The 20705-nt window shown below is 42.0% G+C and overlaps 1 protein-coding gene across 1 annotated transcript in view; it reads left to right on the plus strand.

The window, feature by feature from the left end:
* The window catches only part of TMEM236 (transmembrane protein 236), a 46452-nt gene extending 26200 nt beyond the window's left edge, over positions 1-20252 (plus strand). Inside the window, exons 4-5 of the mRNA XM_056114542.1 lie at positions 13150-13172; positions 19704-20252. Of these exons, the coding sequence (XP_055970517.1) occupies positions 13150-13172; positions 19704-20252 (572 nt within the window). The remainder of the gene's footprint in view (positions 1-13149; positions 13173-19703) is intronic.
* Positions 20253-20705: the final 453 nt, after the last annotated feature.

Here is a 20705-nt window from a genome sequence, read left to right on the forward strand (position 1 = left end):
GAGAGCATCTCTGGCTGTTGAGTGCCTATGGCGGGGACTTCCTTGCCAAGTCTGACTATGTCTTGCTTAAGAGGCTCTCTAGGACCAGAAGGTAGCCTGATGTCAAGGTCCTTGTCACTGCTAGCCGTGGGGTGACTGATTACGGGAAGTGGTCCTCAGGCCTTGGCTTTGCTATCCTGAGTGCAGAACTCACTTCCAGGAGACCCAGTGCCTCCTGGGGGTCCTTCAAACAATGCAGGTGTCTTGTCCATTGCACTTACCCTGGGCTGTCTTTCTGGAGCCTGTTTGGCAAATCTTGTTGGCATATTCCACTCTGACATGACCTAGGGACACCAGACTCCCCCTCCCGCCCACACACACATACCCATAGGACTCACTGGCTGGTGACAGTGACCTGTGCTAATAAATAGGCAGAACTGAAGCTGAGCTGGGTACAAGCGTTTTGTAAGTAAGGAGTCCCACTCTTTCCTGAAGTCACAGAACACTTTGCTGCCTTGGTGGGACTGTGCAGGGACTCCGTGCTCAGGTCTGTCTCCTATGTGAGGCACTTAAAACTACTGCAAAACCAACAGTTATTCCTACTTGGGAAGAAGCTATAACTTTCAACATATTTAAAAATTTCTCCATATATACCATATTATATAGAATTATTACCTATATTATGTATTTGTTGTACACAATATAATGCACCTAATATATTCTATAATAGGCTGCATATAATTTATTATCTTGATGATAGTTTGTAATCTAATACATAGTATACATAAGTAATCCTGTAAGTGATCACAAAATGTAACTCTCTACAGAGATAAAGCACAGCGGTAGGGCGTTCGCCCTACAAGCGGCCAACATGGCCGACCCGAGTTCGATTCCTCTGCCCCTCTCAGAGAGCCCAGCAAGCTACCGAGAGTATTCGATATGCCAAACACAGTAACAACAAAGTCTCCAATGGAGACGTTACTGGGCCCGCCCGAGCAAATCGACGATCAACGGGAGGGCCTTTACCTTTACCTTTACAGAGATAAGTAAAATAATTGTTTTATATAAAATATAACAAGCTATAAATGTTTTCATGCATGTATACAATAATCAAGATATATTCCATGGCTTTGTAATTTATTTGCACAGTACTTCTATAATGTAAATGAAATCATGCTTCTAGACTACACACTTAGCAACTGGGAGCAAGGAAAAGAATATCCCATAGGAAGTATTGAGGGCCAGAAAATTGAGAATATTTTCTCAGCTTTTCAAAAATGGATTATTTGAAAATCAATATCGCAAGTTTTCAGCTTTTGCTCTAACTGGTCTTCCAGCTGTCCTCTCACAGAATAATTTTCCTGAATTGCCTAAAATACAGAAACAGTGTATTTACTCAATGCCAGATTTATGCAATGCCTGGCAGGGAACTGAAACTTAGAGCTGTTTTCCCCCCACCCCCCACCCCTTTTTCTTTTTGGTGCTGGACTAGAAACCAGGACAAATGCGCTCTGCCCCCTGCCCTGGAACCACATCCAGGCATACTTAGGGTTCTGGAATGTACTGAGTACCGATGCCTTTTTGTAGACGAAGTGGCCACAGTCATCTGATAGCTCTGTGTGCTGCAGACTCTTCCAGAACAGGCAATAGGTTAAATTTATCTTGGATTTGCCACCACCATCACCATCATTATTAGTATATAGTGGAAACTGCAGTTTGGACTCAGGGCAGTGGTGGGCTGGGTAGTTTCAGACCTCTGTCTCCTGCAGAGCGGGGGCGCCCCAGTTGGCAGCACCTGCCAATCTCTCTGGTGCAAGTCACAGCCAACTTCAGCTCCCCATGTGGTCCCACTGAGCATTGATCATAAACTTGGGCTGAGAGGCGTTTGGCGGGCCCTGATGAGCAGTGATCACTAACCCTGCCTACACAGGCGCTCTGTTCCCTGTGATGCCAATGGACAAATAAGAGACTTCAGCACAACTTGGCAAGCCTCTATCACGTGATCCTGTGCTCCAAACTTCCTGACCTCCCCTCGTATGGGGTGGGGGTGGGGGGTGGTCTGTGGAACTTCAGTGCAAAGTCTGATCATCTGTAACCCTTCTTACCATTTTCTTGCATTCTGAATTTTTATTCCAGTTCACTGAAAATCTTCTGTTGTCAAGCTGTCTTTATGGACTTAATTCTTGGTTCATGTGCAGGTTCTGACAAAAACATTAGAAAACATTAGCCCTTTCCTGCACAGGGGCTGACTCTCAGAATTCATTCCCAGAAGTGAGATTTCTTATCTTCCAGCCTTAGATGAACTAATCCAAGGGACATGCACCAGCGAGAACAAGGGTGCTTAGTCAGGGAGCACCGTCTTAGGCCACATGGCTCTGCTTTAATTCATTGCCTTTTTTTTCTTATTCTCAAAAGAAAAAAATAAATTTGTCCATAAAAAAGTGCTTTGTGGAACCCAAGAAATCAGACAGGTATTAAGGCTCTTGCCTCACACACAGTAGACCCCAGTTGGATTCCTAGAATCCTGTATAGTTCCCCAAGCACTGATAGAAGTGACCCCTGTGCACAAAGTCCAGAATATCCCTGAGTACTGTGGGGATTGCCTAATCTCCCTCCCCCCAAAAGGTGTATTTTCCATTAAAAGCATTAATAATACTTTATTATTTTTTTCTACATTTCCCCCATCCCTTGCACGCAGTCGACCCGGCCAACCTAGGTTCGATTCCTCTGTCCCTCTCGGAGAGCCCGGCAAGTTAATGAGAGTATCTCACCCTTACGGCGAAGCCTGGCAAGCTACCTGTGACGTATTTGATATGCCAAACACAGTAACAACAAGTCTCACAATGGAGACGTTACTGGGCCCGCTCGAGCAAATCCATGAACAACGGGAGGACAGTGCTACAGTGCTTCCCCCATCCCCAAAGTTATATGTGAGAAATTATATGTGAATTGTAATTGTATGTGAAAGCATTCTGGTTTCTTCAGACATTTTCTTCTTAGGAAAAATCAATTTGAAGGAATATTCTCCGGACGCTAGTCGCACTTGCTTGGGTTCTGATTCTCACCTGGCTTTCTGCTGCTTTGAGAACAACCACATCCCCACCTATTAACTCTGTGGCTTCTTTGCCAGTGTCTCCAAGTCCTTGCTGCTATTCCTAACTTTCCCTAATTTTTTCTCCTTTTCTCCTTTTCCTAACTTTCATTGCTTCCCATTTGAGTCAAGAATAAAGACCAATAACTGTTTGGTGGCCAGAAGTCTTGTCTATAATCTTTGCCACAGGCAGAGTGAGTAGTCTGGTGGTTAAGGATCAGAGATTCTAATTCTGATCTCTCCCAGGTAAATTGCTTGCCTTGCATGTGGCCGACCCAGGTTCAATCCCCAGCATTCCCTGTTGTCCCCTGAGCACCACCAAGAGTGATTCCTGAGTGCAGAGCCAGGAGTAACCTCTGAGTATCCAAAACAAATGAAAAAAAAATCAAATTCCAATCTCTCCATGCCAGGGGTGGTGTAAAATCTTATCACGCCGAAGGTTGTATGTTCACGGGCTCACTGGATGGCACTGTTTCACCGCCTGCGTTCGGTGCTCTTGAGCCACTGTGTGGCCTGGATCGGAACGGCTGTTGGCCAAGGGCAGACGGAAGAAAAAACGGGGGCCAGGCCGATCTATATCAATAGTAGTTTATTCCAATCCTCTTCACTCCTGTCTTTCTCTGCCTCCTTCTCTCCTGGGCCCCAGTCTTGGAAGCTCTCTCCTTCTGGCTCTGACTCTGGATCTCTGGAGCCCGAGCTCTCTCACTTCTCACCCCTTTTCCGAGCTTACGTCTTAGTTTATATAGCAGTCACATAAGGTGGTGACATAAAGGTGGGTTGAATACTGACGAATCAACAAAGAGAGGTAAGACCACTCCTCCAGGAGATTAACTCAAGGATAAAATCTCATCTACAGAGATTACTTCAGATTACTAGGAGATCCACCCAAGGGTGGGATCCCAACAAGGGTGTGTTCTTCCTTCAGTTAGTAATCTACTTAAATAGTTGTAATAAATCTACTTCTAATATTTCTAGCAATGTTATTCTGTATGAGCACAGTAAGACATATAAATTTAGTTTGGTTCTTCCTGAGAACATCTCACTATACATTTCGCAGTCCTCAGGCCAGGTTAATCTTCCTAGCTCCAGCAGGGTCCTAGTCTCGTCATTACTTACTTTTGGATCATGACAGCATTTGTCCATGATATGCCCTCAACTTATAGTTGAGTATCGTGGCTCTTTGGCCTGGCCCATTTCGATGCCAGGGTAGCTCACTGCTTGCCCTGGGTCCATTCAGTCCCTCGTCGGGACCCTGCTTTTGGGGTGCTAGGAACTAAGGGCAACTGAGTCAAGAAATCAGATGCCCAGGAGTAAATATTATTCGGAGTCAATCAACTCTCAAGTTACAAAGCATAATATTAACTGTCTTCCTGTGTCCACACAGAAAGGACATTGCTTACAATACAAGTTCAGTGTTCTTAGATGGGTGTGACCTGACAAACCTAAGCTACCTGAGGAAGGACAAAAGAGTGTTATCCTACAGGGTGGGACCTCTAAAACAATTGTTCTTCTTTCTGTGCCCAGTTTACTCATCTTTAAGAGGGGAGAGGACAGTACCTACAGCTTAGGCACTCTCCTTACAATGAACTGAATTTGTGCACAGACAGGGAGTTTACACAGCATCGAGTATTAGTCCTTTATTTTTTTTTAAATTTTTATTAGTGAAATAGCACAGTGGTAGGGCGTTTGCCTTACAAGCGGCCAACATGGCCGACCCGAGTTCGATTCCTCCACCCCTCTCGGAGAGCCCGGCAAGCTACCGAGAGTATTCGATATGCCAGACACAGTAACAACAAAGTCTCCAATGGAGACGTTACTGGGCCCGCTCGAGCAAATCGACGATCAACGGGAGGGCCTTTACCTTACCTTTACCTTTACCTTAGTGAAACACCATGACGTACAGTTGTAGATTTACAAATTTTTGTGCTTGGGTTTCGATTATAAATGATCAAGTACCCATCCCTCCACCAGTGCCCATTTTCCACCACCATGGATCCCGGTATCCCTCCCACCCCCCATCCCCCCATCCCACCACAGAGGCAGGGCATTCCCTTTTGTTCTCTCTTTCCTTTTGGGTGTTGTGGTCTGCAAAAGAGGCATTGAGTGGCAATCATGTTCAGTCCATAGTCTACTTTCAACATGTATCTCCCCTCCTGGAAGGATCCTCCCAACACCCTTTATTTGGTACTCCCTTTTCTATCTGAGCTGTCCTTTCCCCTAGAGTGCCCGGCTGGCCTCTAAGCCATGGAGTAATCCTCCTGGTACTAATCTCGGCTATTCTTCGGTATTAATCTCCTATTTTGTTACTTTATGTCCCCCAGATGAATGCAATCTTTTTATGTCTATTCCTCTCTTTCTGACTCATTTCGCTTAACATAATACTTTCCATGTGGTAACACTTGTACGAAAAATTCATGACTTCATCTTTTCTAATCGCTACATAGTACACCATTGTGTAGATGTCCAAAGTTTCTTTAACCAGTCATCTGTTCTTGGGCACTCAGGTTTTTTCCAGATTCTGGCTATTGTAAAGAGTGCTGCAATAAACAGACAATTGCAGATGTCACTTCGACTATACATTTTTTCCTCTCCCGGATATATTCCCAGGAGTGGTATTGCTGGATCAAATGAGAGCTCAATTTCTAATTTCTTGAGAATGGTCCATACTGTTTTCCAAAAGCGCTGAACCAGTGGGCATTCCCACCAACAGTGAAGGAGTGTCCCTTTCTCACCACATCCGTGGCAGCATCGGTTGCTTTTGTTCTTTTGAATGTGGGCCAGTCTCTGAGGTGTGAGATGGTATCTCGTTGTGGTTTTGATCTGCATCTCCCTGATGACTAATGATATAGAGCATTTTCTCATGTGCTTTTTCGCCATTCGGATTTCTTCTTTGAGAAAGTTTCTGTTCATTTCAGTACCCCATTTTTTGATTGGGTAGGATGTTTTCTTCTTGTGGAGTTCAACCAGTACTTTACATATCCTTGATATCAACCCCTTGTCAGATGTGTATTCGGCCTTTCCCATTCTCTAGACTGTCTAGACTGTCTTTGTGTTTTGGTCACTGTTTCTTTGGAGGTGCAGAAGTTTCTTAGTTTAAGATAGTCCCATTTATCTATCTCTGTTTTCACTTGCTCGGCCAGTGGTGTGACATCTTTGAAGATACCATTAGCTTCAACGTCATGGAGGGTTTTGACAACTTTATCTTCAATGTATTCTATGGTTTCCGGTCTGATGTTGAGGTCTTTAATCCATTTTGATCTTACTTTTGTACATGGTGTTAGGCAGAGTTCTGAGCCCATTTTTTTGCACGTAGCCGTCCAGTTTTGCCAGCACCATTTGTTAAAGAGGCTTTCCTTACTCCACTTCACATTTCTTGCACCTTTATCAAAGATTAGATGATCATATGATTGAGGGGAGATGTCAGTGTATTCAAACCTGTTCCATTGGTCTGCAACTCTGCCTTTGTTCCATTACCATGCTGTTTTAATTACTATTACCTTGTAGTAGAGTTTGAAGTTAGGGAGGTTGATTCCTCCCATTTCCTTTTTCCCAAGAATTGCTTTAGCTATTCGTGGGGGCTTATTGTTCCATATAAATTTCAGGAGTGTTTGCTCCATTTCTTTGAAGAATGTCATGGGTATCCTTATAGGGATTGCATTGAATTTATACAATGCTTTCGATAGTATTGCCATTTTGACAATGTTAAGTCTCCCGACCCATGAGCAGGGGATATCTTTCCATTTCCTCATGTCCTCTTTTATTTCCTGAAGTAGCGTTTTGTAGTTTTCTTTGTACAGGTCCTTTACTTCCTTAGTTAAGCTGATTCCTAGGTACTTGATTTTCTGGGGCACAATTGTGAACGGGATTTTTTTTTCATGTCATTTTCTTCTCTCTCACTGTTTGCATATAGGAAAGCCATGGACTTTTGGGTATTGATTTTATAGCCAGCAACTTTACTATACAAGTCTATTGTTTCTAGGAGTTTCTTGGTGGAGGTTATAGGGTTCTCTAAGTATAGTATCATATCATCTGCGAATAGTGAGAGCTTGGTTTCTTCCTTTCCTACCTGAATGCCCTTAATATATTTTTCTTGCCTAATTGCTATTGCAAGTACTTCCAGTACTATATTGAACAGCAATGGAGAGAGTGAGCATCCTTGTCTCGTCCCTGATCTTAGAGGGAAGGCTCTCAGTTTTCCCCCATTGAGGATGATGCTTGCTGAAGGCTTTTGGTAGATGGCTTTAACTATGTTGAGGAAATTCCCCTCTATACCCATTTTGGTTAGGGTTTTCATCATAAATGGGTGCTGGTTCTTGTCAAATGCTTTCTCTTCATGTATTGATATGATCATATGGTTTTTATCTTTTATTTTGTTGATATGATGGATTATGTTGATTGATTTTCGAACGTTAAACCATCCTTGCATCCCTGGGATGAATCCTACTTGGTCATGGTGTATGATCTTTTTGATGAATAGTTGGATTCTATTTGCTAGTAGTTTGTTGAGGATCTTTGCATCTGTGTTCATCAGGGATATTGGCCTGTAATTCTCTTTCTTTGTGGTATCTCTGTCTGCTTTTGGTATCAGGGTAATATTTGCTTTGTAGAAACTCTTCGAAAGTGTTTTTGATATTTCAATTTCGTGGAAAAGCTTAAAGAGGATTGGGAGTAAGTCCTCTTTAAAGATTTGGAAGAATTCACTAGTGAATCCATCCGGGTCAGGACTTTTGTGCTTGGGGGGGGGGGGGACTTTTTATTACCATTTCAATTTCCTTGATGGTGATGGGTCTGTTCAAGTATTCCAGGTCTTCTTGGTTCAGCCTTGGGAGTCTGTAGGAGTCTAGAAATTTATCCATTTCCTCGAGGTTTTGATGTTCCGTGGCATAAAGCTTCTCAAAGTACTCCCTGAGGATCCTTTGAATTTCTGTAGTTTCTGTTGTAATGACCCCCTTTTCATTTCTGATTCGGTTTATTAAGGTTTTCTCTCTCCCTTCCTTTGTGAGTTTTGCTAGAGGCTTATTGATCTTGTTAATTTTCTCGAAGAACCAGCTCTTGGTTTCATTGATTTTTCGGATTCTTTTTTGGGTTTCCATCTCGTTAATCTCTGCTCTGAGTTTTATTATTTCCTTCCTCCTGTTCAGGTTGTGCTCCTTTTGTTGGTCCTTCTCCAAGCTCTTAAGCTGTGAGGTTAGGTTATTTATGTGGGCTTGCTCCTCCTTTCTGAGGAATGCTTGCAGAGCTATAAACTTTCCTATTAACACAGCTTTTGCAGTGTCCCATAAGTTTTGGTAACTCGTGTCCTCATTTTCATTCGTTTCTAGGAATCTTTTGATTTCCGCTTTGATTTCCTTTCTAAGCCACTCGTTGTTCAATAGTGCACTGTTTAATTTCCAGGTGTTTGATTTAGTTTTCTGTTTTTGTGTGTCATTTACTTCTAATTTCAGCACATTATGGTCTGAGAAGATAGTTGATACAATCTCTATCTTCTTAATTTTATGGAGGTATGTTTTGTGGCTCAGCATGTGGTCTATCTTTGAAACTGTTCCATGTACGCTTGAGAAGAATGTGTATTCAGCTTTTTGAGGATGAAGTGTCCTGTATATATCTACTAAGTCTCTTTCTTCCATTGTTTCCCTCAGGTGAAGTATGTCCTTATTAAACTTGAGTCTGATTGATCTATCAAGAGGTGATAAAGCGGTGTTGAAGTCACCCACTAGTATTGTGTTGCTATTGATGTCTTTTTCCAAATCTATGAGTAGTTGTTTTAAGTACTTTGCTGGTTCCTCATTAGGTGCATATACATTTAGTATTGTAAGTTCTTCCTGTTGTACAGAACCTTTTATCAGTAAGAAATGGCCTTCACTGTCTCTTGTGACCTTCTTCACTCTGAAATCGATGTGGTCTGATATTAGGATGGCTACCCCAGCTTTTTTATGGGAGTTGTTTGCCTGTAGGATTGTTTTCCAGCCTTTGACTCTGAGTCTGTGTTTGCTTTGACTATTGAGATGTGTTTCTTGAAGGCAGCAGAATGTTGGGTTCAATTTTCTAATCCATCCTGCCACTCTGTGTCTTTTAATTGGTGCGTTTAGCCCATTGACATTGAGAGAGATTATTGTCATGGGGTTTTGTCCCATTGTTCTGTTGAAATTTGGTGTATTTGAGGGGCCTGTCTTGCCTGAAAGTAGCCCATTTAGTTGTTCTTGTAACCATGGTTTTGAGTCTATGAAGTTCCTGAGCTATTGTTTGTCTGTGAAACTGTGTGTTGTTCCTTCTGTTATGAATGAGAGTCTTTCTGCGTAAAGTATTTTTGGAGAGGCATTTATTTCATTGAGTTTTTTCACTATATCCCACCACTGTTTTCGGGCCATGAGGGTTTCATCAGAAAAATCAGCTGTGAATTTTAAGGATGCTCCTTTGTAGGACATTTCTTTCTTCGATCTTGCTGCTTTCAGAAGTTTTGTCTCTATCTAAGGTTTCGGTCATTTTGATCAGGATGTGTCTTGGGGTATTTTTATTCGGATTTCTTCTAGCTGGTACCCTTCGGGCCTCCTGAATGTGGTCACAAGTTTTCTTCAGCTCTGGAAATGTAGCAATGATATCTTTGACAGTTTCTTCTTCATCAAGGTTTTCTTCCTGTCCCTCTGGGACTCCAATAATTCTTATGTTACCCCTCTTGGCTTCATCATGATCTTCTCTTGCCATCTGTTCCTGAATTGTGAGTCTCTTTTCCATTTTCTGATCTTTTCTGGAGAGTCTCTGAACTTCATCGAGCTCACTGATTCTGTTCTCAGCAGCTGTTACTCTGCTGCTGAGGCCTTCCACTGAGTTTTTCAATCCGTCTACCAGGTTTTTTAGGTCTGACATTTCTGTTTGCATTTTCCTCACTTCTGTCTTCAAATCCTCTTGTCTTTTATTGGCATTGCTTTCCATTGTTTCTTTTAGTTCCCTAAGCATCCTAAGTAGCTCCCTTCTGAATTCCTTGTCAGAGAGGTTTTCTAACTACTACAGTACTGTTGGTGTCTTCTGGGCTTGCCTCTTCAATAAGAAATTTTGGTGGGCTTTTGCGTTGCTTTACCATTGTGAGAGGTGTGGTTTAGTCCTTCACGTTCACTGTTACTATTCTGCTTGATATGCAGAGTGAGTTGAGATAGGCTTAACGAGTTATTGGCTACTGTGTTTCTAGTGGCCGAGCTAACCTAGAGAAGGTTACATCTAAGAGGGTAATTTATGGTTCTTATGGGATATGTAGTGGGAGAATAATTCGCGGCCGCGTTAGTGGTCGCAGCTCTGGAAAGGGTCCCTGGCGCTGGGCACCGGGCAGTACCTGTTCAAATGAGGAGAGAGTGCCGGGAGCCATTCAGCTTTGTTTCCGCAATATGTGCCTCAGTTCCCTGTCCCACGCAGATCCCGTATTAGTCCTTTAAACCCTTCGAACCCCTCTCCTTCCTTTTAAAAGGTGCTACATCTTCTAATTCTCTCTAGCTGAAGGATCACTTACATGCTTTCCCCAGTACCTGGAATATTCCTTTACCCATTTGTTGACCAAACTCACTCTTTGATATTCTGCTAGTTACTTTTGAGAAAGCTTTCCTGAGCCCCTTCGATTTCTTTCTCTAGCCATACCTCTGCCAGGGCAGTGAGCAGTGTGGTGAGGGAGAGAAAAGTTTCTCTATCATTTGCTGTGTCATTCCCAATGCCCAGCATCAAACATACACTGACATTAATTTGCTAGTAACTGCTGAAAGTATAACCACACATTATTAGTATCAGTTTCATTTCTGTTTGTTTTGTTTTAAACTCTCCAGTATTTGAATCACACACTTCTCAGTACTCAGGGGTTACTCCCAATTCTGTGCTCAGGTGTCACTGCCGGCAGTGCTTGGGGGTCCATGCAAGTACTAGGAATAAAACTCAGCCCTTTGGTTGATATCAAGGATATACAAAGTACTGGTTGAACTCCACAGGAAGAAAACATCCAACCCCATCAAACAATGGGGCAATGAAATGAACAGAAACTTTCTCAAAGAAGAAATCCGAATGGCAAAAAAGCACATGAGAAAATGCTCTACATCATTAATCATCAGGGAGATGCAGATCAAAACCACAATGAGATACCATCTCACACCTCAGAGTCTGACCCACATTCAAAAGAACAAAAGCAACCGATGCTGATGCTGGCGCGGATGTGGTGAGATTCCCACTGTTGGTGGGAATGTCGACTAGTTCAGCCCTTTTGGAAAACAGTATGGACGTTTCTCAAAAAATTAGAAATTGAGCTCCCATTTGACCCAGCGATACCATTCCTGGGAATTTACCCCAGAGAGGCAAAAATGTGTAGTCGAAGTGACATCTGCACTTGTTTGTTCATTGCAGCACTCTTTACAATAGCCAGAAACTGGAAAAAACCTGAGTGCCTAAGAACAGATGACTGGTTAAAGAAACTTTAGTACATCTACGCAATGGAGTACTATGTAGTTCTTAGAAAAGATGAAGTCATGAAATTTACATACAAGTGGTACAATATGGAAAGTATTATGCTAAGCGAAATGAGTCAGAAAGAGAGGGATAGACATAGAAAGATTGCATTCATCTGGGGGATATAAAGCAACAAAATTTGAGATTAATACCCAAGAATAGCTGAGATCAACACCAGGAGGATTACTCCATAGCTTAGAGGCCAGCCGGGTATTCTAGGGGAAAGGGCAGTTCAGATAGAGAAGGGAGCACCAAATAAAGGGTGCTTGGAGGATCCTCCCAGGAGGGGAAATGCATGTTGAAAGTAGACTATGGACTGAACATGTTTGCCACTCAATGCCTCTTTTGCAGACCACAACACCCAAAAGGAAAGAGAGAACAAAAGGGAATGCCCTGCCACAGAGGCAGGGTGGGAGGGGAGGTGGGGGGATATTATCCATGGTGGTGGAAAATGGGCACTGGTGGAGGGATGGGTATTTGATCTTTGTATGACCGAAACCCAAGCACAAAGATTTGTAAATCTACAACTGTATCTCATGGTGCTTCACTAATAAAATAAAATAAAATTAAAAAAAAAACTCAGCCCTTCTGCATGCAAAACATATGCTCAACCTGTTGAGTTATTTTTCTGGCACTGGTTTCTTTTCTAATGACACTAGTTTTTTTTTGGATCGCCTTAGGGTTAGGAGTTTTATTTTATTTCATTTTTGAGAGTTGAGGATTATTTTATTTAATTTTTTAAAATTTTTTTATTAAAAAAATTTTTAATAGTGAGACATCATGAGGTACAGTTGCAGACTTACACATTTTTGTCCTTGGGTTTCAATTATACAATGATCAAATACTCATCCCTCCACCGATGCCCATTTCCCACCACCACAGATCCCAGTATCCCTCCCACCCCCCATCCCACCCTGCCTCTGTGGCAGGGCATTCCCTTTTGTTCTCTCTCTCTTATTGGGTGTTGTGGTTTGAAAAAGAGGCAATGGGTTACAATCATGTTTAGCCTATAGTCTACTTTCCGCATGCTTCTCCCATCCTGGGAGGATCCTCCCGACACCTTTATTTGGTGTTACCTTCTTTATCTGAGCTCCCCTTTCCCCTAGTATGTGTGGTTGGCCTCCAAGCCATGGAGTAAAATTCCTGGTACTAATCTCGGCCATTCTTGGGTGTTAGTCTCCTATTTTGTTACTTTATGTTCCCCAAATGAATGCAATCTTTCTATGTCTATCCCTTTCTTTATGAGTCATTTCGCTTAACATGATACTTTCCATGTAGTACTACTTGTATGTAAATTTTGTGACTTCGTCTTTTCTAACAGCTACATAGTACTCCATTCTGTAAATGTACCAAAGTTTCTTTAACCAGTCATCTGTTCTCGGGCACTCAGGTTTTTTCCAGATTCTGGCTATTGTAAAGAGTGCTGCAATGAACAAACAAGTGCAGATGTCACTTCGACTATACATTTTTGCCTCTCTGAGATATATTCCCAGGAGTGGTATTGCTGGATCAAATGGGAGCTCAATTTCTAATTTTTTGAGAATGGTCCATACTGTTTTCCAAAAGGGCTGAACCAGTGGGCATTCCCACCAACAGTGAAGGAGTGTCCCTTTCTCACCACATCCATGTCAGCACCGGTTGCTTTTGTTCTTGTGGATATGGGCCAGTCTCTGTGGTGTGAAGTGATATCTCATTGTGGTTTTGATCTGCATCTCCCTGATGATTAATGATCTGGAGTATTTTCTCATGTGCCTTTTAGCCATTCGGATTTCTTCTTTGTGAAAGTTTCTATTCATTTCATCTCCCCATTTCTTGATGGGGTTGAATTTTTCCTTTTGTGGAGTTCAACCAGTACTTTGTATATCCTTGAAATTAACCCCTTATCAGATGTGTAAGGTAAAGGTAATGGTAAAGGCCCTCCCGTCGATCGTCGATTTGCTCGAGCGGGCCCAGTAACGTCTCCATTGGAGACTTTGTTGTTACTGTGTTTGGCATATCAAATACTCTCGGTAGCTTGCCGGGCTCTCCGAGAGGGGCGGAGGAATCGAACTCGGGTCGGCCATGTTGGCCGCTTGTAAGGCAAACACCCTACCGCTGTGCTATCAGATGTGTATTCGGCGAATATCCTTTCCCATTCTTAGACTGTCTTTGTATTTTGGTCACTGTTTCTTTGGAGGTGCAGAAGCTTCTTAGTTTAAGATAGTCCCATTTGTCTATCTCTGTTTTCACTTGCTTGGCCAGCAGTGTGACATCTTTGAAGACACCATTGGTTTCTATGTCATGGAGGGTTTTGACAACTTTTTCTTCAATGTACCTTATAGATTCCGGTCTGATGTTGAGGTCTTTAATCCACTTAGATCTTACTTTTGTACATGGAGTTAGGCAGAGATCTGAGCCCATTTTTTGCATGTAGCTGTCCAGTTTTGCCAGCATAATTTGTTAAAGAGGCTTTCCCTGCTCCACTTCACATTTCTTACCCCCTTATCAAAGATTAGATGCTCATATGCTTGGGGGGAGATGTCAGTATATTCAACCCTGTTTTATTGGTCTACAGCTCTGCCTTTGTTCCAGTACCATGCTGTTTTAATTATTACTACCTTGTAGCAGAGTTTGAAGTTAGGGAGGTTGATTCCTCCCATTTTCTTTTTCCCACGAATTGCTTTAGCTATTCGTGGGGGCTTATTGTTCCATATAAATTTCAGGAGTGTTTGCTCCACTTCTTTGAATAATGTCATGGGTATCCTAATAGGGATTGTGTTGAATTTATACAGTGCTTTGGGAAATATTGCCATTTTGACAATGTTAATTCTCCTGATCCATGAACAGGGGATATTTTTCCATTTCCTAGTATCCTCTTTTATTTCCTGAAGTAGCAGTTTGTAGTTTTCTTTGTACTGGTCCTTTACTTCCTTAGTTAAGCTGATTCCTAGGTACTTGATTTTCTGGGGCACAATTGTAAACGGGATTGTTTTCTTCATGTCACTTTCTTCTCTTTCACTATTTGCATATAGGAAAGCCATGAACTTTTGGGTATTGATTTTGTAGCCTGCAACTTTACTATACAAGCCTATTGTTTCTAGAAGTTTCTTGGTAGAGGTTTTAGGATTCTCTAAGTATAGTATCATATCATCTGCGAATAGTGAGAGCTTGATTTCTTCGTTTCCTACCTGGATGGCCCTAGTATCTTTTTCTTGCCTAATTGCTATTGCAAGTACTTCCAGTACTATATTGAACAGCAGTGGAAAGAATGAACATCCTTGTCTCGTCCCTGGTCTTAGAGGGAAGGCTCTCAGTTTTTCCCTATTGAGCACGATGCTTGCTGTAGGCTTGTGGTAGATGGCTTTAACTATATTGAGGAAAGTCCCCTCTATCCCCATTTTAGCTAGGGTTTTCATCATAAATGGCTAGGGTTTTCATCATAAATGGGTGCTGGATCTTGTCAAGTGCTTTCTCTGCATCTATTGATATGATTATTTGATTTTTATCTTTTCTTTTGTTGATTGCTCGAGCGGGCCCAGCAACGTCTCCATTGGAGACTTTGTTGTTACTGTGTCTGGCATATCGAATACTCTCAGTAGCTTGCCAGGCTCTCCGAGAGGGACGGAGGAATCGAACTCGGGTCGGCCATGTTGGCCGCATGCAAGGCAAACGCCCTACCCGCTGTGCTTTTGTTGATATGGTGGATTATGTTGATTGATTTCTGAGTGTTAAACCAGCCTTGCATCCCCGGGATGAATCCTACTTGGTCATGGTGTATGATCTTTTTGATGAGTAGTTGAATTCTATTTGCTAGTATTTTGTTGAGAATCTTCGCATGTGTTCATCAGGGATATCAGCCAGAAGTTTTCTTTTGTTGTGGTGTCTTTGTTTCCTTTTGATATTAGAGAGATATAGGCTTCATAGAAACTGTTTGGGAGAGTTTCCGTTTTTTTTCAATTTCCTGGAAAAGCTTGAGAAGAACTGGCAGTAGGTCCTCTTTAAATATTTGGAAAAATTCACTAGTGAATCCATCTGGACCTGGGCTTTTGTTTTCGGGAAGATTTTTGATTACAGTTTCTATTTCGTTGATGTTAATAGTTATATTCAGATACTCCAGATCTTCTTGATTCAGCTTTGGGAGATTATAGGAGTCCAGTAATTTGTCCATTTCTTCTAGGTTCTCTTGTTTCGTGGCATACAGACTTTCAAAGTAGTCTTTGATGATCTTTTGGATTTCTTTGGTTTCTGTTGTGATATCCCCTTCTCATTTCTGATTCGGTTTATTAGGGTTCTCTCTCTCTGTTTCTTTGTGAGTGTTGCTAGTGGTTTATCTATCTTGTTTATTTTCTCGAAGAACCAGCTCTTGGTTTCATTGATCTTTCGGATTGTTTCTTTGGTTTCCATGTCATTGATTTCTGCTCTAAGTTTTATGATCTCTTTCCTTCTGCCTGATTTAGGCTCTTTCTGTTGATCCTTTTCTAAGGTCTTGAGCTGTGAGGTCAAGTTGTTTATGTGCATCCTTTCTACACACCCAAGATATGCTTGCAGAGCTATAAATTTTCCTCTTAATATGGCTTTCACTGCATCCCATAGGTTCTGGTAGCTCGTGTCTTCATTCTCATTTGTTTCCAGGTATCTTTTGATTTCATCCTTGACTTCGTTCCTGACCCACTCGTTGTTCAGCATTGAGTTGTTTAATTTCCAGGTGTTTGATTTGGTTCTCCGTGTCTGAGTGTGATTCACTTCTATCCTCGGTAATGACACTAGTTTTATGACTTAAGTCTTTGTTTTGGTGAGGAGTGGGCACTTCCAGTGGTGCTTGAGGATTTTCTCTCAGCTCTGTGATCAGAGGTTGCTCCTGGTGATGCTCAGGGAATCATTAGATGCTGGGGATCAGAGTAGTCAATCACATACAAAGTAAGCATCTTAATCCCTGTACTCTCTTGCCCATGGCTTCCTTCCTTCCTTCTCTCCTAGCTTCCTTCTTCCCTTCCTCTCTCCCTCTCTCCCTCTCTCCCTCTCTCCCTCCCTCCCTCCCTCCCTCCCTCCCTCCCTCCCTTCCTTCCTTCCTTCCTTCCTTCCTTCCTTCCTTCCTTCCTTCCTGTCAAACTCTTAACTAGGAATTCATTGTTCGCCACCTACAGCTCAGACATTAAGACATTGACTGTTAAAAAATGGTTCAAGGATCATTTCTTAACTTACTGTTTCCTACGTTGAAACCATGTTGAACTTGTGATGGTGTTTGAAAGCCTAAATTATAGATTATGTTCCACTGTTGACAAAGCAATGAGGATTCTAGGTCAAGTTCTCTACTGCAGGCATATTCTCAGCAACATAGTTTCTATACTGATTTTTTTTGTAAGATGAGGGATAATGGCATTTGAGCCTAAGAAGTGATGATTATGAACAGTAAAATAATGGTTTCCGTAATGGTTCTTAATGAAAGAAAGTAATTTCATCAGGAATTTTGGTAATATATTTAGTATATCAACATTCTCAATTTATACTATAGTTAAAGAATGACTTCATGAAAACCATAGTTTATCTGTTTTTAAGCAACACTATTAAGCATTTTCAGTTATTAATCATAATCAGTTATTTAAAAATAGTTTCTTTCAGCTCAATAGATACAACAAGGTTTTACTAACTTTATGCCTTTAACCTTTAGAGCTATTTAGTCTAATAACACCCTTTAAATTCTGTCTTATCAAGAAACATGGCGATTCAGCATGTTCCCTGAGTAAACTTTGTCAAGGCCTGATAAATTCTTAGCAATACAAATAGTGCTTGAGTGGATAAATTTCTGGAAAACAATGTGATCCAACTTTCATTTTTAAAATCCTGTCACTCATGACACCAATGCTAATTCATGTGTCTCTCTGTCTCTATCTCTCCCCTCTCCGTCTCCACCTCCATGACATTGATGAAGAAACACCCTCCTCATCCAGATGGCTGGCTTGTTGGCATATTGGTCAGGCATATTCTTGTGGACACAAATGAGAGGCTTTAATTTAACCAATTGTACTGACCAGTTCAAAATCCTTGTTGAAGAACAGTTGAAAAACATTGACTTTAGGAGCTGGAGTGATAGCACAATGGGTAGGGCACTTGTCTTGCACATGGTGGAACAGAATTCAATCCCAGGCACTCCATATGGTCCCCTGAGTACCACCAGGAGTGATTCCTGAGCACAAAGCCAGGAGTAAGCCCTGAGCACCACCAGGTGTGACCCCCACCCTGCCCCCTCGAAAAAAAATATTTTTGGCTTCATTATGCCACTCTTTCCTAAATTTTCTTTCTTTCTTTCTTTCTTTCTTTCTTTCTTTCTTTCTTTCTTTCTTCCTTCCTTCCTTCCTTCCTTCCTTTCTTTCTTTCTTTTCTTTCTTTCTTTTTCTATCCTCCTCCCCCTCCTCTTCCCCCTCCCCCTCTCCTCCCCCTCCCCCTCTCCCTCCCCTTCTCCTCCTTCTCCTTCTCCTTCTTCTCCTTCTCCTTCTCCTTCTCCTTCTCCTTCTCCTCCTTCTCCTCCTTCTCCTTCTCCTTCTTCTTCTCCTTCTCCTTCTCCTTCTCCTTCTCCTTCTCCTTCTCCTTCTCCTTCTCCTTCTCCTTCTCCTTCTCCTTCTCCTTCTCCTTCTTCTTCTTCTTCTTCTTCTTCTTCTTCTTCTTCTTCTTCTTCTTCTTCTTCTTCTTCTTCTTCCCCTCCTCCTCCTCCTCCTTCTTCTTCCCCTCCTCCTCCTCCTTCTTCTTAGAAAAGACAGGATTTATTGGAAATAAAACAATTTAAACTGGACAGGATGTCCACAGCACAGGTTGGAGAAAAGCTTCAGAGAGGAAGTGGGGAGTCTGCTTTTATGCTCAGCAGAGAGATTGATATTATTAGTTTTTACAGAATGAGTATTCTAGTAATTTTACAGAAATTGAGGACCAAAGATCATACATCAAATGCATAAAAATTGGCAGAGAAATGTCATCTGAGGGTATGTGTTTCAGTATTGTAATAAAGATCCACGAGACTAGAGGTAAAAATTTCCTAATATTTTCTAAGGGACAAATTTATTCCCTTTGACACCAGACCGTGGTCTTAGAGATCTGGGCTTTAGCTCTCTGAAGGATCTTTTCTAAAATGAAAAGACTGACCATTGAACTTCTATATTAATTTGATTTTATGACAGTACATGTTCTAAAATTAGTACATGGTATATTATCTCTGGACAGGTAATAGTACCTATAAAATTGAGATTGTCTAGCAGAAGAACCCTATCTGGATGCAAATTACAGCTGCCCATTACTGTTGTTTTGAGGTTGGGTGTCAGTTCACCTCTTTGGTCCCAATTTCTGTATTTACAGAACAGGCTGGTAATCACAAAATACCACTTTCCTGGCCTGTGTGAGGCACTGGGTTCAATCCTTGGAACCGCAGAATGGGGAGAGAAAGAGGAGAAGAAGGGAGGGGGAGGGGAAAGCATGTTTAATGATAAGTATGAAATAATACAAAAAAAATTTTTTTGCTTTTGTACATTTGTTTTGTTGGTTTTGGAGTCGCACCTGGCAGTGCTCAAAGACTTATTCCTGGCTCGTGCTCAGGGGTCTATTCTGACTATACATGGGGGACCTTCTGTGGTAGTGCTCGGGGCTAGAATGGAGGGCAGCTGCATGCAAGCCAAACACCTTAATTCCTGGTCTTAATTACTGAGTGCAAAGCACGCACTCAGCCTGGTTTTGATCCCCAGTACCTCTAGCTATCTGTCCACTTTTTAAAAATGGGTGTTGGGGATCAGACCTAGGGCCTCCCACATTCTCTCATGCCAGCTGCTGTCTTGAAGAGAGCACTCACCACGGTATGCATTTCCAACAACTGCAGTGGAACAAACATTGAATTTAAAAATGAAAATAAGAGGGCGAGAGCGATAGTCCAGTGGGGAGGGTGTTGTTGACCTTGCATGCGGCAAACCTGGTTTGATCCAGGCATCCCGTATGGTCCCCTGAACACCACCAGGAGTAATTCTGAGTGCAGAGCCAGGAGTAAGCCCTGAGCATCTCCAGGTGTGACCAAAAAGCAATGATGATAATAATAATAATAAAATCATGGTGTGGAGATACGCTTTAAACACTTCAAAGAAAACCCTTTCAACTCACGTTTAAATAAACCCTATTTGTTGCAGTTGATGACCAACACAGACAGGAAACCACTCTGCAGAACATCAGAACTGTCTCAGATGGAGTGACTCAGAGTGCCGGCAGCTCAGTGGCTCCGCAGCCCACCAAGAGGACCAAGGTCCCGGCCGCCAATATTGAGAGCCCCTCTTTGCAGCCAGAGGGACCCCAGGAACCCAACTTCCAGTTGAGCATCTGGAGGACAGTGTCCCACCAGGACAGACGCGCTGAAATCTTCCTCTGGAGCTTTGTGAACTGGTCGGACACAGTGGAGATGGTGCGTGTGGCCGGCCACTCTGCTGTGTACACGAGCGCCTGGATCTACCCGGTCTACATCTTCAGCTACATCTCTCTCCTGAGAATTTTATTAACGCCCAAGAATCCTCTTCGGCATTTCCTGGGTGTTGTGCTCCAAGAGGTGCCTTTCATCTTTCTTAGACTCAGTTTGATCATCTCCTTAGGAACCATCACGCCCGTTCTGGGCCTTTGCAAGAATGTCCTGGTAGCATTCTCTTACTTTTACTTCAATCACTTAACCAAACTTCGGCTTTTCTCCACCTACGAAACTTCCTTCTAAAGAGCAAATGCAATGGAGTCAAACCTCTTTAATATGTGTGTATGGACATTTGTCATTTCTTTCTTCTTTTTTTTTTTTTGTGCTTGTTTGGTTCCCCTGCTCCCCCCCCCCCCAATCTGAAGCATAAGTTCTTTCTGTATATAAAGAAATGAATAATATAGTATAGAAAGTAAATCATTTTTAAGAACTGTCACAATTTTTTTAAAATGTGTTTTAATGGTGCTAAATTAAAGGAAAGTTCTTGTCAGCTGACTTACATGTGTTTCTAGAAATTGTTAATTTCAGTTAGTTATGTCTTCATTACTTTCTGAAAATGTTTTCCATAAAAACTTCTTTAAACAAATAGAACATGTTTGTTCACCAAGTACGAGAACAGGATTTCAATCATTCATATTAATTAAAAAGCATTCTGTAAATGAATCAGTTACAAGTTTTTAAAGGAAACATTGAAGT

Source organism: Sorex fumeus, unplaced genomic scaffold (assembly GCF_029834395.1).
Source record: "Sorex fumeus unplaced genomic scaffold, SorFum_2.1 ptg000026l, whole genome shotgun sequence".
Lineage (NCBI taxonomy): Eukaryota > Metazoa > Chordata > Mammalia > Eulipotyphla > Soricidae > Sorex > Sorex fumeus.